Here is a 26,880-nt window from a genome sequence, read left to right on the forward strand (position 1 = left end):
GTGTAGCTGGACTGCAATGTCAGTGTTTGTGTTGCTGATCATCCTCAGTGTAGTGAATCCCTCTGGGGCTCAGGAATTTTGTTCTCACTCCCTTGTGCCCTGGTCACACCCTCTCTTGTTCCTCCTGTTTTCTGCTACTCGACTAACACAGATGTTGGGGTCTATGTTGGTTTGGGTGAAACTTGCTACTGTAGCAAATACACCTCAAAAATGTACACTGGAAAGCCAACGCTACTGCTAAGTTGCTTCAGTCGTGTCCGACTCTGTGCGACCCCATAGACGGCAGCCCACCAGGCTCCCCCATCCCTGGGATTCTCCAGGCAAGAACACTGGAGTGGGTTGCCATTTCCTTCTCCAATGCATGAAAGTGAAAAGTGAAAGTGAAGTCGCTCAGTCCTGTCTGACTCGTAGCAACCCCATGGACTGCAGCCTACCAGGCTCCTCCATCCATGGGATTTTCTAGGGAAGAGTACTGGAGTGGCGTGCCATTGCCTTCTCCGCACAATAAGTTACTCTATTATTGATGGATCAGAAGCGGGTGAATACACATGACTACATTAGTACACATGTTCATGGGGAACCCCTCTACAGTCATTCCAACCCCAGATGGACGTAGCTCCCCTCTCTTCAACGTTTGGCTTTGAGATTGTCTCCGTTCAAGCAGACTAGAAGGGGAAAGGCATGGAGGGCCACCCTGCAAGAGGCATCACGCTAATTGAAAGCAGGTGATGTCACTTCCACTCACATTCCACTGGCCAGGACTCCATGGTTAGCCTCTGCAAGTGGTTCTGGGACATGCAGTCCCCAGCTGGCAGCCACAACTCCATGACATCTCCACAACATGGAGTACAGATTTTTGGTGAACACCTAGAGGGGTCTGCTACCAGACTCATGATGCTAGGTAGTTTATCAGGGTGAAAATTTGTTGATTTGAGTTCCTTTATTTGGATCCCATAAGATGCCATGGTGAGTTATGTATTTGAGGAAAGTTTTTTTGATCAAAAGATGTTCATGTTTCCTTGCTTCCTATGCCACTAAAATGAAACTTTTCACAGATGACCGTCACAGGGGAAGAAATTTCTCCCTGTAACTGTTCCATATCTGCCCACAGCAGATCACTAGGCTCTTGGCTGGACTGCCTTTTTTTCTCTCTCTCTCTTTCCTCTAACTGTATTTAATTTAAAAAATTGGTTATTCTTTTCTAAACATCTATTGGCTCTCAGGTACACAGATAGGATTAATTCTAAACACTAGTTCATTATACACATTCATCCATAAGTCCTTTCTATTTATTTGCTGCTGTGTAATAATATAACAAACCCATGAAACTCTACCCATGTGAAAACGAGAATATTGACAATAACATATATCTGTAATACGTTCCCTGTCAATTCCTTTCCCTTGCCTCCCACATCCTATACATCCTAGATCATGTGTTTATTGTTCTTTTGCTTTTTTTCCCAATAGATTTTATTTTTAAAAGTAGTTTTAGATTCACAACAAAACTGAACAGAGGTACAAAAAAGGCACAGAAATTTCTCATGTACCCTAACCCCGCCATATGCACATACATACCACATCAACAGCCCCCACCAGAGCGGTACATTGGTTACAACTGATAAATCTACGTTCACACATTCTAAAGGAGATCTGCCCTGGGTGTTCTTTGGAAAGAATGATGCTAAAGCTGAAACTCCAGTACTTTGGCCACCTCATGCGAAGAGTTGACTCGTTGGAAAAGACCCTGATGCTGGGAGGGATTGGGGGCAGGAGGAGAAGGGGACGACCAAGGATGAGATGGCTGGATGGCATCACTGACTCCATGGACGTGAGTCTGAGTGAACTCCGGGAGATGGTGATGGACAGGGAGGCCTGGCGTGCTGCGATTCATGGGGTCGCAAAGAGTCGGGCACGACTGAGCGACTGAACTGAACACGTTGTTACCACCCAGAGTTTATATATTACCGACCGTTCACTCTCAGTGCTGCACGTTTTATAGTGAAGTCGCTCAGTCATGTCTGACAGTTCTATGTTTAAGGTTTTGAGGTTTAAGTTTCTGTGTTTAAGGTTTTGAGAGAGCTCAATACTGTTTTTCATAATGACTGCACCAATTTATATCACCACCAACAGTGCACCTTTCTCCACATCAGCAATTTCTTATATCTTGTCTTTTTGATAACAGCCATTCTAACAGGTGTGAATGATCTCATTGTGGTTTTGATTTGCATTTCCCTGATGATTAATAATACTGACCATCTTTTCACTTGTGTGTATGTCTTCTTTGGAAAAATGTCTATTCAGATCTTATGACCATCTCTAAATAGAGTTGTTTGGTTTTTTGGTATTGCATGAGTTCTTTATGGGCTTCCCTGGTGAGTTCTTTATATATTTTGGATATTAACCCCTTATCAGATAGATGATTTGCAAATATTTTCTACCATTTTATTGATGATTCATTTTATTGATGATTCCTGAACACCTCACCTCACATATGTATGCAAGAGCTTCCCCAGGAGTAGAATTGTCAGGGCACAGGGCTTGAGAATGTTCACTTTTATAAGATAATGCCAAACTGTTTTCCAAAGTGGTTGTACCAGTTTGCACTTGCACCAAAAATGTATATGAGGTCTTGCTCATCTATTAATTTTGTGAGACTTTAACATATTTGCTGATTATAAGATGACATCTCCCTGTGATCCTGATTCACGTTTCCCTGAGCATTAATGAATTTCAACATTTCTCCATATGGTTAGTGCCTATACGTTTTTCAGGCAGGTCTATGCTTTCAGTTTATGATTTTTGCCCAGTTCATAGAAATTCTAGGAGTATTATATATTTTTGATACCAATTTTTTTCCCCAAACATTAAACTATTTATTTTGTACTGGGGATATAGTTGATTAACAATGTTATGGTAGGTTCGGGTGAACAGCAAAGGGACTCAGCCATACACATACGTGTATCCACTCTCCCCCAAACCCGCCTCCCATCTAGGCTACCACATAACACTGAGCAGAGCTCCTCGTGCTATATCGTAAGTCCTTGTTGGCTGTCCATTTTAAATACTGTCATATGTATATGACTTTCCCAAAGTCCCTAAGAATCCTTTCCCTCTGGCAACCATAAGTTTGTTTTCTAAGTCTATGTGTCTCTTTCTTTTTGTAAATAAGTTCTTTTGTATCATTTCTTTTTAAATTCTACCTGTAAGGAATGTCATATGATATTTCTCCTTCTCTATCTGACTTACTTCGGTTAGTATGGCACTCTCTAGGTCTACCCATGTTGCTGCAAATGGAATTATTTCATTCTTTTTAATGGTTGAGTAACATTCCATCGTACACATGTACCAGATCTTCCTTATCCATTCGTCTTTCTCTGGACATTTACGTGGCTTCCATGTCTTGGCTATTGTAAGCAGTGCTGCAATGAACACTGGGGTGCATGTATTCTTTTGGATCATATTTTTCTCCAGATATATGCCCAAGAGTTGGACTGCAGGCTCATACAGTAGCTCTAGTTTTATTTTTCTAAGGAACTTCTATATTGTTCTCCATAGTACCGATTTACATTCCCACCAAGTGTTAGGAGGGCTCCCTTCTCTCCACATTCTCTCTAGCATTTCTTGTTTGTGGATTTTTTATGATAGCCATTCAGACCAGTGTGAGGTGATATCTCACTGTAGTTTTGATTGCATGTCTCTAATAACTAGAGATATTGAACATCTTTTTATGTGCCTATTGGCCATCTGCATGTCCTCTTTGGAGAAACTTCTATTCAGGTCTTCTGCCCATTTTAAAGTGGGTTATTTGTTTTGGTGCTGTTAAGCATCATAAGCTGTTTGTAAATTTTGGAGACTAATCCCTTATCGGTCATTTTATTTGCAAATATTTTCTCCCTATCTGAGGGTTGTTTTTTGCTTTGTTTATAGTTTCCTTTGCCAAGAAAAACCTTTTGAGTTTAAGCAGTTCCCATTTATTTTTGTTTTTTTTTTTTCCCCCATTATTCTAGGAGATGGACCAAAAAAAATGTGGCTGTGATTTGTGTCATAAAGTGTTCTACCTATTTTTCCTCTAGGAGTTTTATAGTGTCCAGTCTCACATTTAGGTCTTTGATCCATTTTGAGCTTATTATTGTGTATGGAGTTAAAGAATAATCTAAGTTCATTTTTTTACATGTGGCTGTCCAGTTTACTCAACACTGTTTGTTGAAGAGACTGTCTTTCCAATATTGTGTAGTCTTGCTTCTTTGTCATTGATTAATTGACCATGGGTGCATGGGCTTAATTCTGAGTTTTCTATCCTGTTCCATTCATCTATATTTCTATTTTTATGCCAGTACCACACTGTTTTGATGACTGAAGCTTTGTAGCTTAGTCTGAAGTCAAGAAGCCTGATTTCTCCAGCTCCATTTTTCTTTTTCAAGATTGCTTTGGCTATTTGGGATCCTTTGTGTCTCCATACAAATTTTGAGATTTTTTTTTAATTAGTTCTGTGAAAAATGCCATTGGCAGTTTGATATAGATTGCATCACATCTGTAGGTTGTCTTCAGTAGTATAATCATTTTGACAATATTGATTCATCCAATCCATAAACATAGTGCATCTTTCCATCTGTTTATGTCCAATAAAATAGACAAGCTGGAAGAAATGGACAAATTCTTAGAAAGGTACAGTCTCCTTAGACAGAGGCAGAAAAAAATAGAAAATATTAACAGACCAGTCACAAGCACTGAAATTGAAACTGTGATTAAAATCCTCCTAGCAAACAAAAGTTCAGAACCTTACAGCTTCACAGGTAAATTTTATCAAACATTTAGAGAAGAGCTAACACTGATCCTTCTTAAACTGTTCTAAAAAGTTGCAGAGGAAGGAAAACTTCCAAACTCATTTAATGAGGCCACCATAACCCTGCTACCAAAACCAGACAAAGCACAAGAAAGAAAATTATAGGTCAATATCACTGATGAACATAGATGCAGAAATCCTCAGCAAAATACTGGGCAATCTGAATCCAACAATACATTAAAAAGATTTTACACCATGATCAAGTGGGATCAACCCAGGAATGCAAGGATTTTTCAACATCTGCAAATCAATCAATGTGATACACCACATCAACAAATTGAACAATAAAAAACATACAATCATCTCAATAGATGCAGAAAAAGCTTTTGACAAAATTCAGCACCTATTTACAATAAAAACTCTCCAGAAAGTGGGCATAGAGGGTACATAACTCAACATAATAAAGGCCATATATGATAAACCTATAGTTAGAATCATACTCAATAGTGAAAAGCTGAAAGCATTCCTTCTAAAATGAAGAACAAGACAAAGATGTTCACTCTCACCACTTTTATTCAACATAGCTTTGGAAGTCCTAGATACAGCAATCAGAGAAGAAAAAGAAGTAAAGAGAATCCAAACTCGAAAAGAAGTTAAACTGTCTCTGTATGCAGACGACATGATACTATGCATAGAAGATCCTAAGGATGGTATCAGAAAACAACTTGAACTCATCAGTGAACTTGGTACAGTTGCAGGTTACAAAATTAATTCACAGTAACCTGTTGCATTTCTGTACATTAATGTTGAAAGATCAGAAAAAGAAATTCAAGAAGCAATTCCATTTACCATCACATCAAAAAATAAAATAAAATACTTAGGAATAAACCTACCTAAGGAGACAAAAGACTTGTACTCCAAAAACTATAAGATGCTGATGAAAGAAATCAAAGAAGACATATAGAGATCGAAGGATACATATTCTTTATCAGTATTGTGAATATCTTTTCCCAATATGTACACATTTCACATGCTAGCAAGGTTATGCTCAAAATCCTTCAAGGTAGGTTTCAACAGTATATGAACTGAGAACCTCCATATGTACAAGGTGGATTTAGAAAGGGCAGAGGAACCAGAGATCAAATTGCTGACATCAGTTGAATCATAGAAAAAGCAAGGGAATTCCAGGAAAACATCTACTTCTGCCTCATTGACTATGCTAAAGTCTTTGACCATGTGGGTCACAGAAAAACTGTGGAAAATTAAAAGAAAAATAGGAATACCAAACCACCTTACCTACCTCCTGAGAAACTGGTATGCAGGTCAAAAAGCAGCAGTTAAAACCAGACATGGAACAATGGACTGGTTCAAAATCTGGGAAGGAGTACATCAAGGCTGTATATTGTCACCCTGCTTATTTAACTTACATGCAGAGTACATCATGCAAAATGCCAAGCTGGATGAATCACAAGCTGGAATCAAGATTTCTGGGAGAAAGATCAACAACCTCAGATATGCAGATGATACCACCCTTATGGCAGAAAGTGAAGAGGAGCTAAAGAGCTTCTTGATGAAAGTAAAAGAGTAGAGTGAAAAAGCTGGCTTAAAACTCAACATTTAAAAAACTAAGACCATGGCATGTGTTCCCATCACTTCATGGCAAGTAGATGGGGAAACAGTGACAGATTTTATTTACTTGGGCTCCAAAATCACTGCAGACAGTGACTGCAGCCATGAAATTAAAAGATGCTAGCTCCTTGGAAGAAAACCTATGACAAACCTAGACAGTTAAAAAGTAGAAACAACACTAATCAAAGCTATGGTTTTTCTAGTGGTCATGTATGGATGTGAGAGTTGGACAATAAAGAAGGCTGAGCACCAAAGAATTGATGCTTTTGAACTGTGGTGTTGGAGAAGACTCTAGAGAGTCCCTTGGACTGCAAGGAGACCAAACCAGTCAATCCTATAGGAAATCAACCCTGAATACTCATTGGAAGGACTGATGCTGAAGCTGAAGCTCCAGTACTTTGGCCACCTGATGTGAAGAACTGACTCATTGGAAAAGACTCTGATGCTGGGAAAGACTGCAGGCAGGAGGAGAAGGGGACAACAGAGGATGAGACAGAGAATGGCATCACAGATTCAATGGACATGAGTTTGAGCAAACTCACAGTGAAGGACAAGGAAGCCTGGTGTGCTGCCATTCATGGGGTCACAAAGAGTTGGATACAACTTAGGGACCGAACAATAGCAAAGCAAGGTTGAAAATATATCCACCTAATTTAATACAAAATACTAGTCTTTACCTAATATTTTAAAGTTTTGTTTTTAACATTTAAGAACTTTATCCCTCTGTAGTTCACTTTTGTATGCAGTGTGAAAGAGAGAGCCAGTTTCACTTATTTCCATGTAAATAACCATTTCCCTCCCACCCCACTGGTTTACCAAGGCTATTATGCATGTCATCTCTGGACTGTCTATTCCATTTCCTTGGTATATTGTTGTTCAGTAAAACTGTATAAACTTTGCTATCAACCCTTTCAGTTCAGTTCAGTTCAGTCACTCAGTCGTGTCTGACTCTTTGCGACCCCATGAATCGCAGCACGCCAGGCCTCCCTGTCCATCACCAACTCCCGGAGTTCACTCAAACTCACATCCATCGAGTTGGTGATGCCATCCAGCCATCTCATCCTTTGTTGTCCCCTTCTCCTCCTGCCCCCAATCCCTCCCAGCATCAGAGTCTTTTCCAATGAGTCAACTCTTCGCATGAGGTGGCCAAAGTATTGGAGTTTCAGCTTTAGCATCATTCTTTCTGAAGAACACCAAGGGCTGTTCTCCTTTAGAATGGACTGGTTGGATCTCCTTGCAGTCCAAGGGACTCTCAGGAGTCTTCTTCAACACCACAGTTCAAAAGCATCAATTCTTCGGGGCTCAGCTTTCTTCACAGTCCAACTTTCACACCCATACATGACCACTGGAAAAACCATAGCCTTGACTAGACAGACCTTTACATATTACATATTTTAATGTTTTTTGGGGAGGAGGGTATTTGATGTTGATGCTATGTTAACATGACTATTCTAAAAGAATTATTAAGTTTTCTGGTTCCTTATTGTATATATGTGAAAATGCAATTGACTTTTATATCTTGATGTTACGTGAAGACATCTTGAATACTTGTTGTTTTTAATAACTTGTCTAGAGATGTAGACAGTCATATCACTTGTGAACAGTGACAGTTTCATTCATTCTTATTCTTTCTTTCATCCTTCAGGCTTTAATTTCACCAGAACCTCAGAGTAAAGGAGGACCACTCTATGCTTCTTCATTTTAGAGAGAGTATTTCTAATATTTTCCCATTAGGTTGGTTATCTATTGCAGATTTTAAATATATATCCTTAATCAAGTTACATTTCCTTCTACTCCTAGTTTACTAAGTTTTTGTAAAATTATGAATTAAGTGGCTTTCCTTTCATATTTACAGTTTATCTCCTTTAGTATGTTGACGTGGTAATTAGGTATTTTCTAATTTTTCAGACCATATTCAGTCTTTTAAAAACTTTTTAAAATACTTTTCCTCAATACTGTATATTTATACAGGACTTCCTTGGTGGCTCAGATGGTACAATTATAAATGTACTTTCATTTGCAGTTATTACACAATATTGGCTGTATTCCCTTTGAGCCTGTCTTACATCGTGCCTCCCACTTCCCCCAGTGTGTTGCACCCCCCCAAGTGGTGACCAGTGGTTTGTTCTTTGAGTCTGCACCTTTTTTGCTATACTCACTAGTTTGTTGCATTTCTTAGATTTTACACACAAATGATATCATACAGCATTTGTCTTTCTCTGTCTGATTTACATTACTTAGTCCAATGCTCCACAAGTCCATTCATGTTACTGCGAATGGCAATATCTCAATCTTTTTATGGCTGAGTAGTATTCCATTGTGTGTGTGTGTATATATATATATACACCACATCCTCTTTCTCTGTTCATCTGTTGATGGGCATTTCGATTGCTTCCATGTCTTGGCTTGTAAATAATGCTGCTGCAAACACTGGGGTGCATGTATCTTTTTGAATTAGTGTTTTGTTGTTTTGAATATATATCCAAAAATGGAATTGCTGGGTTATAGGATAGGTTTTTTTTAATTTTTATTTTTACTTTATTTTACTTTACAATACTGTATTGGTTTTGCCATACAGTGACATGAATCTGCCACGGGTGTACATGAGTTCCCAATCCTGAACCCCCCTCCCACCTCCCACCCCATATCATCTCCCTGGATCATCCCCATGCACCAGCCCCAAGCATCCTGTATACTGTATCGAACATAGACTGGCGATTCGTTTCTTACATGATAGTATATAGTTTCAGTGCCATTCTCCCAAATCATCCCACCCTCTTCCTCTCCCTCAGAGTCCAAAAGTCCATTCTATACATCTGTGTCTCTAGAAAAGGGAACCCTCTTACACTGTTGGTGGGAATGCAAACTAGTACAGCCACTATGGAGAACAGTGTGGAGATTCCTTTAAAAATTGCAAATAGAACTGCCATATGACCCAGCAATCCCACTGCTGGGCATACACACCAAGGAAACCAGAATTGAAAGAGACACGTGTACCCCAATGTTCACTGCCGCACTGTTTATAATAGCCAGGACATGGAAACAACCTAGATGCCATCAGCAGATGAATGGATAAGAAAGCTGTGGTACATATACACAATGGAGTATTACTCAGCCATTAAAAAGAATACATTTGAATCAGTTCTAATGAGATGGATGAAACTGGAGCCAATTATACAGAGTGAAGTAAGCCAGAAAGAGACATAGATATATATGATAGTTTTATCTTTATTGTTTGGGAAACCTCTGTACTATTTTCAATAGTGGCTGAATCAATTTATCTTCCTGCCAACAGTGTACAAATGTTCCCTTTTCTCCACATCCTCACCAACATTTGTTATTTCTGTTCTCTTTGATGATGGCCTTTCTAAACAATTGTGAAGTGCTAATCTTGTTGTGCTTTTGATTTGCGTTCCCTGATGACTAGCAGCACTGAGCATCTTTTCATGTGCTTGTTGGCCGTCTTCATTTCTTCTTTGGGAAAATGTATTTTCTAATTTTAAAAATCCTTGCATACCTGACATAAACCCAACTTGATAATGGTGTATTGTCTTTTTTATACACTAAAGGAGTTGAATTGCTAGTGTCTTACTTAGGATTTTTTGTGTTTATACTCATGAATAGAATGGATTTTTAATTTTGCTTTCTCTTACAGTACTTAACCGGTTTGCATATTGAGATTTTACTGGTTCCATGTAACTGAAAGGATGAATATTCATCTTTTTTTAATCTCTGAAATAATTTATAAAAGTTTCAGATGATCTGTTTCTTAAAAGTTTGGTGGAACTTACCAGTAAATCCATCTGGGCCTGGGATTTTCTTCCTGTGAATATTTTAAAATACTGTTTCAATTTTTTACAAGTCTTTGCATAATTTATTACAGTTATGTCTTCTTTTTCATTTATACAATTACCAATTTATGCCTTCTCTCTTTATTTTCATTTTGATCAGTCTATTGTGAGGTTGATGTTTTCAAAGCTTAATTTTCTTTATATATTTTTAATTTAGTTTTTAAACAAAATTAATCAGTAAATTAAAATCAATTAATTTCAATTAATTTTTTTTTACTTTTCAATTAATTTCAACTTAATTTTCTTTACAAATTCAGTTTATATTTTAAATTGAATTTTAAACATTATAATTAATTAATTTCAATTAAAAACTGTACCGGCAATCCCTGAAAGTATTTTATGTTTGTTTTATAATTTGCTGGTTTCTGCTCAAAGTTTTAGTTCTTTAGTCTTTCTGGAGTACTTCTGGATTTATTCTGTAACTTTTCTAATGTGGGCACTTTGTTCCTAGCAGATCTGCCTCCTTGAAATTTGAGCCCCTTCAAGTTTATGTCATGGGATCTGGGAGGATTCCAGCATCTTTAGACCTGGAAAGGATCAATAGTCAAGACAGACTCCTCCTCTGGCTGGAGTGAGCCCCTCCCACACAGAATCTACAGGGGTTCTAGGGCAGCTTCCTCCACAGGATTGTTTCAGAAGGTGGGCTCAGTGTTTCCATGTGTTCTTAGCTTAATTATCTGTGGGGTTTTTTTCCCCCTTCTAGTACTATCTACTAGATCACAGAACGGTTCCCTGTGTGGAGCTGCTAGAATTTGGAGAGACTGTAGCTCTTGTGCCTCAGATAAGAAGCGTACAGAAGTGAAGTGTATCTGAAGTCACACAACAGTCTAAAGACTGCATGAACCCAGGCCATGAGACTGTATAGCCAGAGCTCTTTCTGATGAGCTGAGCGCCCCTCCACAGAGAAGAGTGTGCATTTTATAGTGTCGACGGCACTTGCATGACCTTGTTCGAGTATGACCTCCATGCATAGCCTCTTTCTGTGTTTCTAGAAAATGCACTTGGCGGAAAGTGTGACATGAACAGTAAACCTGTGAAACTGAGTTGGCCCGCAAGCGCTCACTCGTATGCTCTATTTTGCTCACCGTTGTTGATTCAATGTTTATTTGTGCTGCTGTCTGCCAAGGATTTATCCCACAGCATTTCAACATGAACTTTAACTCTCACTTTGAGTATTTTTCTTTTTAGTTTTTGACTTATAAGAAGGGAGGAAGGGAAACAGTGAGGAGATGGGGCATTTACTAAGCAATCATTTGTCTTGAGCTTCATGACACAGACTCAGCTTTGCTTCTTATAATACAGAAGCTGACACTATTCTTGTTTCCGAAGAAAAGTAAAATTGGTACTTAGAAATGATGTTTCCTGTATACTCATTTAAAAGGAAAGAAATGGCATTTATCTTTATTCTGCTCAAGTCTGTTTTGTATCCCTTACTGACTTTTAACATTGTTTCAAAGACATATCCTATTAAGTAGATTATGAATTGGCAGAGATCTCCCTGAAGCCCCTGGTTCTTAATAGCCTCAGGAGAAGTGTTGCACAAGTTCTAAGTATTCTGGGTGTGGAGCCAAAGACTGGATGGCTGTATTGCTTTTGCAGCTGTACTTTAAATTAGTCACATTCTACCTTCTCAACAGAAAGTTTATAGAGATCCAGATTTTTTCACTCTATTTTTATAAAATGAGTTATTATTAATATACATTATGTTAGTTTAAGGCATACCACATAGTGATTTTTTAACTTTTAGGAATGATCATCACTGCAAGACCAGTTACCATCTGTCACCAGACAAAATAGTTATAATGTTATTGACTATTGTGTATACATTATACCCTGTGACATTTATTTTATAGCTAGACGTTTACATCTCTTACTCTCTTTCCTCGATTGCATCTGTTCCCCAACCCCAGCTTCCCTCCGGCAGTAACGAGTTTGCTCTCTGTACTATGAGTCTGTTTCCATTTTGTTTTGCTCATGTATGGTTTAGATTCCACATAAAAGTGAAATCAGACAGTATTTGTTTTTCTCCATCTTAATCTAAACACAGAATAATGGATAAACAAGATGCACATATACAATGAAATGTTACTCAGCCATAAAAAAGAGTGGAATCTTGCCATTTGCAACTACATGGTTGGACCTTGAGAGTATCAGGCTCAAGGTTTTGAAATCAAAAAATTTTAAGGTTTCTCTTAAAGTGTTTAACTTTGGAAAAGGTATATTAGCCCAGTTTGCCCAAATCAGAATGAATAGAGTACTAAAAATTCTAATTAAAAGATTTGTACTTTTGAGAGTATTTCTAAAATAAGTGATGAATCAGACTATTGCTATATTAACATGGGGTGCACCATGAATTTAAGTTTTATGTTATTACTCTAAATACTATCTCCTTCATTCTCCCCTCATTTCTTTGAGTATTTACAATTTTGATTTTAAATAATTAGATATTTTAAAAATTTAAGGATGCAAATCCTGACCATGTCTGGTAAAAGAACAACATACAGATTACAGGCAGTCCATCATGTGGTAAACATGCAGCCATGCTTACCCTGCATTAACTCAGGGATTTAGTCTTTCTGCTCTCCCTACTGGCCCTTTGTGTGCCTGTCACACTCATGAAACAGTGCACGTAAACCTCAAGAGCCCCTTCCGCTGATCTCCACCTTGTACATATAGCCTTACAGGACACTAGATTTGGCATTCCATTTAAAGTTTCAAAAAGTTGTTTGACAAGATGCTATCTGAAAGAACTCAACTTTCCAGTAGATGGCAAGATGGAACATTGACATCTTAGGAATCGGTGAACTAAAGTGGACAGGAACGTGCGAGTTTAATTCATACGGCCATCATGTCGACTATTGTGGGCAAGTGTCCCTAGAAGAAATGTAGTAGCGCTTATAGTCAACAAAGAGACCGAGATGCAGTACTTGGGTGCAATCTCAAAAACAGCAGAATGCTCTCAATTCATTTCCAAGGCAAACCACCCAGCATCACAGTAATCCAAGTCTATGCCTTAACCACTAATGTGGAAGCAGCTGAAGCTGAATGGTTCTATGAAGAGCTACCTTCTAGAACTAACACCAAAGAGAGAGAGATGTCGTTTTCATAGTAGGGGATTATAATGAAAAAATAGGAAGTCAACAAGTTAGGCCTTGGAGTACGTAATGAAGCAGGGCAAAGGCTAACAGAGTTTTGCCAAGAGAATGTACTGGTCATAGCAAACACCCTCTTCCAACAATACAAAGACAATCTACACATGGACGTCACCAGATGGTCAACACCAAAACCAGATTGACCATATTCTTTGCAGCTGAAGATGGAGAAGCTCTATACATTGCAAAAACAAGACCTGGAGCTGAGGGTGGCTCAGATCATAAGCTCCTTTTTACAAAATCTGGCCTTAATTTGAAGAAAGGAGGGAAAAACCACTAGGCCAGTCAGGTATGACCTAAATCAAATCCTTAGGATTATACAGTGGAGGTGACAAATAGATTCAAGGGATTAGATATGATAGACAAGAGTGCCTGAAGAACTATGGACTGAGGTTCATAACACTGTACAGGAGGTGGTGACCAAAACCATCCCCAAGAAAAAGAAACACAAGAAAACAAAGTACCTGTCTGATGAGGCCTTAAAAAAGCTAAAAAAGGAGAGAAGCAAAAGGCAAAGGAGGAAGGGAAAGAAAGATAAACCCACTGAATGCAGAGTTACAGAGGATGTCAAGGCGAGATAAGAGAGCTTTCTTAAGAGAACAGTGCAAAGAAATAGAGGAAAACAGTAGAATAGGAAACACTATAGATCTCTTCAAGAAAATTAGAGATACCAAGAAAACATTTCATGCAAAGATGGACACAATAAAGGACAGGACCGAGAAGGACCTAACAGAAGCAGAAGATATCAAGAAGAGGTGGCAAAAATACACAGAAAAACTATGCAAAAAAAGATCTTAATGACCTGGATAATCATGTTGGTGTGATCACTCATCTAGAGCCAGATATCCTGGAATGTGAAGTCAAGTGGGCCTTAGGAAGCATTACTACGAACAAAGATGCTGGAGGTGCTAGAATTTCAGCTGAGCTATTTCAAATCCTGAAAGATGATGCTGTGAAAGTGTTGCACTCAATATGCCAGCAAAGTTGGAAAACTCAGCAGTGGCCACAGGACTGGAAAAGGTCAGTTTTCATTCCAATCCCAAAGAAAGACAATGCAAAAGTATGTTCAAACTACCATTCAATTGTGCTCATTTCATATGCTAGCAAGGTAATGCTCAAAATCCTTCAAGCTAGGCTTCAACAGTACAAGAACTTAGAACTTCCAGATGTATAAACTGAATTTTAAAAAGGCAGAGGAACAAGAGATCAAATTGCCAACATCTGTCGATGTTGTAGAGAAAGCACTGGAGTTCCAGAAAAAACATACTGCTTCATTGACTATGCTAAAGTCTTAGACTGTGTGGATCACAACAAACTGTGGGAAATTCTTAAAGAAATGGGAATATCAATCTTCTGAGAAACCTGTATGCAGGTCGAGAAGCAACAGTTAGAACCAGACATGGAAAAACAAATGGACTTGCTCCCAAATGGGAGAGGAGTACGTCAAGGCTGCATATTATAATCTTGTTTATTCAACTTACATGCAGAGTACATCATGTGAAATGCCGGACTGGTTGAGTCAAACTAGTCAATCCTAAAGGCAATCTACCCTGACTATTCATTTGGGAAGACTGCTGCTGAAGTTGCAATATTTTGGTCACTTGATGTGAAGAGTTGACTCATTGGAAAAGACTCTGATGCTGGGAGATTGAAGGCAGGAGGAGAAGGGGCTGACAGAGGACAAGATGGTTGGATGGCATCACTGAGTCAATGGACATGAGTTTGAGCAAACTCTGGGAGACAGTGAAGAATAGGGAAGCCTGGTGTGCTATAGGCCATGGGGTCGCAAAGAGGCAGACACAACTTAGTGCCTGAATGACAACAGTATTGACCACCTGCACAGGGAAACTTCCAGATGCTACGTGGTGTTTGTGTCCTCACCTAACCCTCATTTTTCTATCCAGGTTTTAACTTGCATTCAGTGCTATTTTCTTCCATCTTTGTTATTTATCCTATTGAGCAACCTAAAGCTTCTTCTCTTATCTCTCATAACTCCTAAAGACAGCATTCATTTATAAAGTTCATAATGTAAACAGATGAGAAGTGAACAACATAAAGCTCTGATTTGAAAAGTAAAAATAAAAAGGCATGAAAACAAATACCAGTATCCCTTAATACTTAGGGGAAAAAAAGACATAGAACCAAAAACTTGGAGACACTTTTTGTGTTAATAATATTTTTTGGTATTGTATATAGAATGAATAAGCAACAAGGCCCTACTGTACAGCATTATGGTTCAATAAACCATAATGGAAAAAGGATAAGAATATATATATATATATCTGAATCATTTTGGTATATAACAGAAATTGACACAATATTGTAAATCAGCTATCCTTCAATAAAATAAATTTTAGAAAAACAATACTAGTTTAGGATGCAGAGGAACTGTGTGCTACAGTCCAGATTTTGAATCAGAGTGATTTGGGTTTTAATCTTAACTAAGGCAATGGCAATCCACTCCAGTGTTCTTGCCTGGAGAATCGCAGGGACGGGGAGCCTGGTGGGCTGCCGTCTATGGCGTTGCACAGAGTCAAACATGACTAAAGAGACTTAACAGCAGCAGCAGCAAGGCCCATTTTATCCATGTCATCTTTATGAATCTGCTTCCTTATCTGCAAAATAGGGACAATAAGATGACCTGCTTATAGGTTTGCTATCAACATCAAACAGGAGAACACATGTAAAGCTGCCGGGACAGGGCATGGCACATGGTCAAGGCCGACCAGAGGATTTGTACAAAGAGTATGACTTAATTTTCACTTTGGGAAATCCACGTTTGGGCTAAACTTTCTCTTAATGAGAGGATGGACTGAATATAACCTCTTAAGGGACCCTTCCAGTTTTTTGATTTCCTCTGAAACAGAATGGATAAACTGACTCACAGCCTGAAAAGTTTATATCATCCAAAGTTCCTATGAAGGAAAGAACAGAATTCCAAATTCCAGAATGTCAGAGGGACGATGGAGTAGGTGAGGAAAGGGTGATGGAATTTTTTGTGGCAAAGGTCCATTTTCTGAAAGGATGAAATATTACACAACAGGAGACTGCCTGACAAAGGAATGAGATAGCCACATGTATCAAACACATGTTTGGGTAAGAATTAAGCAGGAAAGAGAAGTGCTAGTTTATTATCATGGATCAATTCATTTTTCATTCAATGGATGAATGAGTGAATGAATGAGCCCAACCTACTTAATTATCAAATTTATTGTCAATATCTTCAATATCCTATTTTATCCCATGAAATGAAAACTCAAGGTGGCTGAAAATGTTTTAGGCCAAATTAGAATCAGAAAGCCCTTGATTCATATGGTTATAAGTAGTTGGAAGCAAAATGGTACAAACTGTGTAATTCTGAGGAGCAAGACATCATATGGAATATGGAGGATCACTACTTATTTCTTTATGTCTTCTCTCAAATCAAAGAATAAAGGGAAATGGTTACTTGCTAATCATGTAGGAAAAGGAGTAAATAGAATTTTGACCACATCTATAAATACTTCTCAAATATGAAACATACCTACGTGTTCATGATGGAAAAATTACAAATCAGGTCTTAGACTGTGTCCTAACTGTGAACTCTAAATTGTCTGTGCGATGAGTGGACAGAGGATGAGACTGGGGAAAATAATTACTAGGAACACATAACATGGGTGGAACTAGAATGCATCTGGCTACTTCCATTGACTATCCAAAATCTCATGTCTCTACAGGGTCTGGGAGCCAGAAGAAACTTTTTTATGCTTCTGTAACAGGGGCTAATCCACGTTCAAGGTCAGGAGGGGCAGCCGTGAGGAGATACCCCTCGTCCAAGGTAAGAGAAACCTAAGTAAGACGGTAGGTGTTGTGAGAGAGCAGACACACTGAAACCATAATCACAGAAAATTAGCCAATCTGATCACATGGACCACAGCCTTGTCTAATTCAATGAAACTAAGCCATGCCACGTGGGGCCACCCAAGACAGGAGGGTCATGGTGGAGAGGTCTGACAGAATGTGGTCCACTGGAGAAGGGAATGGCAAACCACTTCAGTATTCTTGCCTTGAGAACCCCATGAACAGTATGAAAAGGCAAATGATAGGACACTAAAAGAGGAACTCCCCAGGTCAGTAAGTGCCCAATATGCTACTGGAGATCAGTGGAGAAATAACTCCAGAAAGAGTGAAGGGATGGAGCCAAAGCAAAAACAATACCCAGTTGTGGATGTGACTGGTGATAGAAGCAAGATCCGATGCTGTAAAGAGCAATATTGCATAGGAACCTGGAATGTCAGGTCCATGAATCAAGGCAAATTGGGAGTGGTCAATTGAAACAGGAGATGGTAAGAGTGAACATTGACATTCTAGGAATCAGCAAACTAAAATGGACTGGAACGGGTGAATTTAACTCAGATGACAATTATATCTATTACTGTGGGCAGGAATCCCTCAGAAGAAATGGAGTAGCCATCATGGTCAACAAGAGTCCAAAATGCAGTACTTGGATGCAATCTCAAAAATGACAGAATGATCTCTGTTCATTTCCAAGGCAAACCATTCAATATCATGGTGATCCAAGCCTATCCCCCAACCGGTAATGCTGAAGAAGCTGAAGTTGAACGGTTCTATGAAGACTTACAAGACCTTTTAGAACTAACACCCAAAAAAGATGTCCTTTTCATTATAGGGGACTGGAATGCAAAAGTAGGAAGTCAAGAAACACCTGGGGTAATAGGCAAATTTGGCCTTGGAGTGCAGAATGAAGCAGGGCAAAGGCTAATAGAGTTTTGCCAAGAGAATGCACTGGTCATAGCAAACACTCTTTTCCAACAACACAAGAGAAGACTCTACACATGGACATCACCAGATGGTCAACACTGAAATCAGATTGATTATATTCTTTGCAGCCAAAGATGGAGAAGCTCTATACAGTCAACAAAAACAAGACCGGGAGCTGACTGTGGCTCAGATCATGAGCTCCTTATTGCCAAATTCAGACTTAAATTGAAGAAAGTAGGGAAAACCACTAGATCATTCAGGTATGACCTAAATCAAATCTCTTATGATTATACAGTGGAAGTGAGAAATAGATTTAAGGGCCTAGATCTGATAGACAAGAGTGCCTGATGAACTATGGATGGAGGTTCATGACGTTGTATAGGAGACAGGGATCAAGACCATCACCATGGAAAAGAAATGCAAAAAAAAAAAAAAGCAACATGGCTGTCTGGGGAGGCCTTACAAATAGCTGTGAAAAGAAGAGAAGTGAAAAGCAAAGGAGAAAAGGAAAGATATAAGCATCTGAATGCAGAGTTTCAAGAAGAAATAAGAAAGCCTTCCTCAGCGATCAATACAAAGTAGAGGAAAGCAACAGAATGGGAAAGACTAGAGATCTCTTCAAGAAAATTAGAGATACCAAGGGAACACTTCATGCAAAGATGGGCTCGACAAAGGACAGAAATGGTATGGACCTAACAGAAGCAGAAGATATTAAGAAGAGGTCGCAAGAATACACAGAACTGTACAAAAAAGATCTTCATGACCAAGATAATCACGATGGTGTGATCACTCACCTAGAGCCAGACATCCTGGAATGTGAAGTCAAGTGGGCCTTAGAAAGCATCACTACAAACAAAGCTAGTGAAGGTGATGGAATCCCAGTTGAGCTGTTTCAAATCCTGAAAGATGATGCTGTGAAAGTGCTGCACTCAATATGCCAGCAAATTTGGAAAACTCAGCAGTGGCCACAGGACTGGAAAAGGTCAGTTTTCATTCCAATCCCAAAGAAAGGCAATGCCAAAGAATGTTCAAACTACCACACAATTGCACTCATCTCACACGCTAGTAAAGTAATGCTCAAAAGTCTCCAAGCCAGGCTTCAGTAATATGTGAACCTTGAATTTCAGATGTTCAAGCTGGTTTTAGAAAAGGCAGAGGAACCAGCAATCAAATTGCCAACATCAGCTGGATCATGGAAAAAGCAAGAGAGTTCCAGAAAAACATCTATTTCTGCTTGATATGCCAAAGCCTTTGACTGTGTGGATCACAATAAACTGGAAAATTCTGAAAGAGATGGGAATACCAGACCACCTGACCTGCCTCTTGAGAAATCTGTATGCAGGTCAGGAAGCAACAGTTAGAACTGGACATGGAACAACAGACTGGTTCCAAATAGGAAAAGGAGTATGTCAAGGCTGAATATTGTCACCCTGCTTATTTAACTTCTATGCAGAGTACATCATGAGAAACGCTGGGTTGGAAGAAGCACAAGCAGGAATCAAGATTGCCAGGAGAAATATCAATAACCTCAGATATGCAGATGACACCACCCTTATGGCAGAAAGTGAAGAGGAACTAATAAGCTTCTTGTTGAAAGTGAAAGAGGAGAGTGAAAAAGTTGGCTTAAAGCTCAACATTCAGAAAACGAAGATCATGGCATCCAGTCCCATCACTTACTGGGAAATAGATGGGGAAAACAGTAGAAACAGTGTCAGACTTTATTTTTGGGGGCTCCAAAATCACTGCAGATGGTGATTGCAGCCATGAAAGTAAAAGACGCTTACTCCATGGAAGAAAAGTTATGACCAACCTAAATAGAATATTCTAAACCAGAGACAATTACTTTGCCAACAAAGGTCCGTCTAGTCAAGGCTATGGTTTTTCCTGTGGTCATGTATGGATGTGAGAGTTGGACTGTGAAGAAGGCCGAGCACCAAAGAATTGATACTTTTGAACTGTGGTGTTGGAGAAGACTCTTGAGAGTCCCTTGGACTGCAAGGAGATCCAACCAGTCCATTCTAAAGAAGATCAGTCCTGGGTGTTCATTGGAAGGACTGATACTAAAGCTGAAACTCCAATACTTTGGCCACTTCATGCGAAGAGTTGACTCATTGGAAAAGACTGATCTGGGAGGGATTGGGGGCAGGAGGAGAAGGGGATGACAGAGGATGAGATGGCTGAATGACATCACCGACTCAATGGACGTGAGTCTGAGTGAACTCCAGGAGTTGGTGATGGACAGGGAGGCCTGGCGTGCTGCGATTCATAGGGTCGCAAAGATTTGGGCACGACTGAGCGACTGAAATGAACTGAACTGAAATGTTGTAAATGTTCGTGGTTCATTTTTCCACAAAGCACAGATCAAATAGTCAGGGAACCTCAGAAATTCCTTGTCTTCTGTTGCACCGAATTTATTATGTAATTTTGTGTGTTCATATGTGTGTGAGTCTTGATTTCTAAGTAACATACACAACAATTTTAGATGTTTATGTTTTTGCCTTTTCAGATTTCCAGCTGGCGATTTTCAGGTTAAAATATGAAAATGCTGCTTATTTTATTCCTTATAATAATTTGTTTCCATGTTTCTGTCAACCAACATTCTGGTAAGGAAAATAATGAAAGGAATTCATTTCTTTAATTCTCATTATGGAAAATAGATAATATATGAGTCTGACTTGCTTAAAATTTAAGAGTTTTGTTTTGTTTTGACTGTGATGATAGAGGGGGGTGGGGAGTGGCAGCTCAGTTTCTTTGATGTCACCCCATGTTCATTTGAAAATCATTTGTTTCTGAGGTTTATTCCCTTTTCATGATAGAAAGATATGAGAGCTGTTTTCTTGTCCTCAGTTTCAACTTCTTCTAGGTCTTCTGGGAGGTTGTATTTTCATGCAACCTTCTCTTTTCACATTAAGTTCAGGCCTGGAAAATTTGAAATGTCTCTTCCTAGTTTGTTTGTTCCAAAATATTTGTCTTGGTCAAACATCCAGATTTGGCTCCAGTTTAAACTGTGTGTCTGCTTATTGTAAAGCAGGTGCTTTTACCCTGAAGAGGGAACTCCAGAGCTGTCCACTGTCTGTCAACAGTCTATGTCCAGTGGAGTTGAAGTCAAAATACTGGTCAAGCCTTCACGGCCCTTCAGTTCAGTTCAGTTCAGTTCAGTCGCTCAGTCATGTCCGACTCTTTGTGACCCCATGAATCGCAGCACGCCAGGCCTCCCTATCCATCACCAACTCCCGGAGTTCACTCAGACTCACGTCCATCAAGTCGGTGATGTCAATCAGCCATCTCATCCTCTGTCATCCCCTTCTCCTCCTGCCCCCAATCCCTCCCAGCATCAAAGTCTTTTCCAATGAGTCTCACCTCTTAAATAATCAGTCACTTCATGTCCAGGGCCACCTAGATTGGTTTTACAGTTTTGTTTTGTTTTGTTTTCAAGGACTCTGACCTTGGAAGCAAGTTTTCTAGAGAGATAAATTCTTCTTTGCCCTGAAAACATATTCCTTTGATGTCTCACTGGGCCTGATATTAAGCTTTTCAAAGAAAGGCGATGCTTTTTCTCCAGTTGTTCCATGGTTCAGATACAGTGATGGGCCCGTCCTGTGCCAGTGGATACATTTCTTTTCTCCACATAGGATGTGGGGATTTGTCTATGAATAGAAATGTCACTTTTGGTCCCAAGTTGAGCCACCCTGGGCAGTCCTCACCTGACAGTTCTTGGAGGGGTCCCAGCCTTCTCTCGTTGGTCCCCCCTCACTTAGTATTTTCCTGGAGATGCTGCTGGATACATGATCATCAAAGGAATCTCAAACTGGCTGAAGTCAGGTTGCTTAGAAGAAAAGAAAGGACGATTGAAATCCACTACTCCTGGATTAGACTGCTCTAGAGGGGATAAAGTAACATGCAGGGGCACTAAGGCTGTTTTCCTAGCAGTTGTTGACAGGAAAAGACTGAAGTTCCTTTAATTTGATCAGAATTTATATAGTAACTACTTCAGATAATCAGAATATCAGAGTAAAGAGAGACCTTAGATATTTTCTAGTCGAATCTACCCATTTTAATTATGAGGAAACTGAGGCCCAAGTATGTCAAACAGCTTGACAGAGCTGGGAGAATTAGCTAACAAAGTTAGGACTCACATTGCCTGTTCAGTTACACTGTGTTTTCTTAAACATTCAATATCGAGACACACACAGGTATGTCCCTCCCTTCTCTGGACAAGAAATGGATCTTATAGTACAGTCATGAGAGCTCTGAATTAAAGCCAGCAGACAAACCACCAGCAAATTATATTTTGTGCTTGAACCAAATGCTTCTCTATCACATACAAATATAATTTCACATACCTAACATTCAATCTGGGATTGAATGAAGCCTTAAAAGCTCAGCAAAATATTGCATTCCTATGTAAAATTTACATTATCAATAGAAATCTCTTTCCTAGCTTAAGGTATACTGGTTTCTGTCATATTTTTCATATGTAAGAATAAATTTACCAATTATAATGCCCACTCATGACTCATCAAAAGATATCATAAATAATTTTAAGATAGATTAATACATCTTATATTTATGATTTTTAGGATTTTTAAAAACTCATCAATTTGACACTTTGAATATAAAACTAATATGTTTATAAATTTAATACATTTATAAGTTAATTAGGTCACTTGTATTGTTTAAAAGGAAGTCAAAATGAAAGGCTATTTTTCAGATTTCTCCACTCAACAAATTTGATTCATTCTCAATGAAACTGTTTATCTTGTTTCTATAAACTGAGGTCAAATTCTGAAAGAACAAAAGGACACAAAGGAAAATTATCCACTAAACATGTAAAAACCCATGATATTTTACTTCTTTATATTTACCTATTTCTACTTAATTCCTTGCAAAAGTGGTGCTTAATTTCAAGATCAGTTCAAATGAGAAGGTGTATAGAAGAATTAGCTTAAGAAACAAATATTTTTCTTGAGAGAATATGTATTATTTTTCAGTGCATTGGAAAGATATTACAAATACAAGTAAAAGAGAGAAGTAAGTTTTTCCCATATGGTTGGCATTAAACTTGGTAGCAAATGTTTGAAGTTTGCTCTCATTGTGTTTGTCTGTGGGTTTGTAGGTCCGGAGTACGCTGATGTGGTGTTTCTGTTGGACAGCTCCGACCACCTGGGAATTAAGTCCTTCCCGTTTGTGAAGGCCTTCATCAACAAGATGATCAGCAGCCTCCCCATAGAGGCTGACAAGTACCAGGTGGGCCTGGCCCAGTACAGCGATGGGCTCCACAGAGAGTTCCAGCTCAGCACCTTCAAGAGCAGGGGCCCCATGCTGAACCACCTCAAGAAGAACTTCGGGTTCCTGGGGGGCTCCCTGCGGGTTGGGAAGGCTCTCCAGGAGGTGCACAGGGCCTACTTCTCAAGCGGGAGGGACAGGAAGCAGTTTCCCCCAATCCTGGTGGTCCTGGCTTCAGCCGAGCCTGAAGATACTGTGGCAGAGGCTGCCGAAGCGCTGCGCAAAGATGGGGTGAGGATCGTCTCGGTGGGGATGCAGGGGGCGTCCGAGAAGACCCTGAAGGCCATGGCCACGGGCCAGTTCCACTACAGCCTCCGGACGGTCAGGGACCTCAGCACGTTCTCCCAAAACATGACGCAAATTCTCAAGGCTGCAGCTCAGTACAAGGACGGGGCAGCCAGTGACGTCCTTGTGGAAGGTGGGTCAGGGCGCATGTGTAGGGATGATGATGAGAAAATACTTTCAGAAAATCATCGTGAGGAAAGGATGCAGACTCTGTGAGCATCTCTTTCCGCAAAAGCTGACCTGCATTTTCAGACATTAATTTCTGCATGCCCCACGATTGTGGCCTTTTTAATCCAATAAACTTGGGAAGCTTTGGTTTTCCATGTTTCACTTATCTTCTTGCCTGTTGTTTATAGGCTGCCTCCTCCCTGCCACCCAGCTATCTGAGATTTCTCCTTGGGCTTCAGCTGCTATGTAGTTTCATTTCTGGTTCATTTAAAAGGACAATTTGCTCCTAAAGAAATCCTTAATTCCTAAAGCCATATAAAATCACCACAGACTGTTACAGCTTGAAACAACTTCAGGGAGTCCAAAACCTCTGTTCCACAGGAAGGAAGCTGCAGGCGCTCTTGGAAGCGATATGACCTGGCCCTGGGCCAGACTGTGGTCTGGGATTAGAGCTAGACCTGTGTGGGATCAGCTCCGCACTTGCTCCCTCCTGCAGCTCTGTTTTAAATTAGCTTTCTCGTGCTCTGCTCCAACTCCAACCTGCTCTCTTGGTTGGTCCCCTTGTACTATTCTATTAGCAAGGATGGCCAAGCATTTATGAACATCACTCATGACAGGGACAGGGGAGATCTGGAAAAAAAAGAAAAAAAAATTTTGCTCTAAGCGTACAAGTCCAGACAAGTGACATAATTAACTCACATTATGTCTGGTTGTCAGAGTGAAGTGACAGATACTGACAATAGAGAATGCTTTCTTGTAGTAATCTAGGAAAATATGGACTCTCATTACTAGCATTTTCCCCAGATAAAATATTAGAACATTAACTGCTATAACATTTCCATCCCTTAAGAATGTTTGGACTATAACTGCTGATTTTAGTGGTGGATTTTAACACGATAGCCGCAGCTTCTGTTAACTAGGTGACTGTTTATGTGCCAGGCCCCATGCTAAACTTGACATGATCTCATTTAATCCCTACAACAACTCTTATAAGATCAATATTCTTGTTACCTGTATTTTACAGATGTAGAAATTGGAGCCTGGAGGTGAGCTTAAGGTCCAGTTTTTGTGCCCAGAAAATTTTGATCTCAGCTTCATCATCAGTTTGGATACCTCCTTCCTTCTTTAAGTGCAAAATTGCTTGGTTATTCTATGTGTATTCTATCTATAATTGCTCATAATTCTACGCGTCTTCAATGCTGAGCAGAGATGCTGAATTAAAACTCTGCCTGTTTGTTCCTTGCCCGCAGTTTGCCAAGGCCCTTCCGTGGCTGACGTTGTGTTCCTGCTGGATATGTCCACCAACAGCAGCTGGGAGGACTTTGACTATCTTAAAGAGTTCCTGGAAGAAAGCATATCTGCTCTGGACATCAAGCAGCACTGCATGAGGGTTGGCCTCGTGGCCTACAGCAACGAGACGAAGGTGGTCAGCACGCTGAGCAGGGGCGTAAACAAGTCGGAGGTTCTGCAGGACATCCAGAGCCTTGCTCCCCTGGCCGGGAAGGCCTATACTGGCGCCGCCTTGAGGAAGATCAGGAAGGAAGTCTTCAGCGCGCAGCACGGCAGTCGGAAGAACCAGGGGGTGCCGCAGATTGCCGTGCTCGTGACCCACAGCCCGTCCCAGGACAACGTGACCAAGGCCGCTGTGAACCTCCGGCGCCAGGGGGTGACCGTCTTCACCATTGGCGTAGAGGGGGCCAACAACACCCAGCTGGAGAAGATCGCGTCCCATCCTGCTGAGCAGTACGTGTCCCAGCTGAAGTCCTTCTCTGACCTGGCTGCCCACAACCAGACGTTTCTGAAGAAGCTGCGGAATCAGATCACACACACGGTCTCTGTTATCTCCGAGAGGACCGAAACCCTCAAAGCCGGTAAAGCCTCCTGAGGAGAGCAGGATTAGCCTCATCCTTTTGCTTTATTTCCTGTCTTGCAGGTGTTCTGTCTGCCCAGGGGCTTGGTGGGTGTGATGCAGGGAGAGAGAGCTGAGTTCCTGGTTTCTTAATTTAACCCAATAATTTAATTTAATTTAACCAATAATAGGAAATGTAAATTGGGAGAGAATAAAGGCTATTGAGGTGCTGGCATGGGAAGAAGGGATTTTTTTTTTTATTTCCTCTTTTGTGCAGCTTTTCTTATATTCTTCATTATTTCCTGACGCCCCAGAACACCTTCCTTAGCTATTTCTCCCCCTGCCCTGCTTCATTTCTTGCCTTTGCCTCTTGTGTTTCTCTGCTCTTTCCTTGGTTTCTTTTTGTGTGTGGACTTTTCTCTCCCTTCTCTCCTTCCCTCAGCCTCAAATTCCAATTTAGAGAATACACAGGAAGCATGGTCTGGACTGAGGACAGGGTAATGAATTTACTGGGAAGTACTATTCTAGTATCAGTGAGTTTAGAAGGAGACAGAGAGCAAGGTGCTTGTATAGTTCATACATAGACATGTATGCTACATAAATTATGTGTGCATACAGAGTGTACGTACATATATCTGCATCCTTCAACATGTATTTATAGCACGTTGAGCACAGAAGTGTCATTGCCCAGGGTGAACTAGGCCCCTGACACTACCCCTGTTGTGTTAATTGAGCAGCCATGGATGAGCAAATGACTCCTAGGTCCACCATGGCCAGTTAAATATCTTCTTTAGTTAACAGAAGGCCACCTGACCTTTTGCTAAGCAGTTGCTCCCTGGAAAGAGAAGCGACTTATAGAAAGCATCTTCAAGTTTTCTTTCTGATCTTTTCCTATATTCAAATGGACTCCGCTTCTCAATGCAAATGGCCTTAAACTGCCACACACAGCTGCTCCACCCAATGCTAAGATCCCCTGAGTCACGGCCGCAGAACAGGCCTTTCACGCCAAGAAGCTGTTTCCATGTTTTCTGTCTGATGAGGCCAGCGTTGGCCCTTCCTCTCCCCTGCCTCCGGGTGTCTGTCCCGCTTGCCCAGATGCCACACTCAGTTTGGGTT

General features: G+C 40.1%; 1 protein-coding gene across 1 annotated transcript in view; it reads left to right on the plus strand.

Annotated features, from left to right (window-relative positions):
• The first annotated feature begins 20,698 nt into the window (after window positions 1-20,698).
• The window catches only part of COL6A6 (collagen type VI alpha 6 chain), a 119,409-nt gene continuing 113,227 nt past the window's right edge, over window positions 20,699-26,880 (plus strand). Inside the window, exons 1-3 of the mRNA XM_040263812.1 lie at window positions 20,699-20,779; window positions 23,293-23,880; window positions 25,166-25,786. Of these exons, the coding sequence (XP_040119746.1) occupies window positions 20,713-20,779; window positions 23,293-23,880; window positions 25,166-25,786 (1,276 nt within the window). The 5' untranslated portion in view covers window positions 20,699-20,712. The remainder of the gene's footprint in view (window positions 20,780-23,292; window positions 23,881-25,165; window positions 25,787-26,880) is intronic.

The sequence above is a fragment of the Oryx dammah genome, unplaced genomic scaffold (genome assembly GCF_014754425.2).
Source record: "Oryx dammah isolate SB20612 unplaced genomic scaffold, SCBI_Odam_1.1 HiC_scaffold_2, whole genome shotgun sequence".
In the NCBI taxonomy this organism is placed as follows: domain Eukaryota; kingdom Metazoa; phylum Chordata; class Mammalia; order Artiodactyla; family Bovidae; genus Oryx; species Oryx dammah.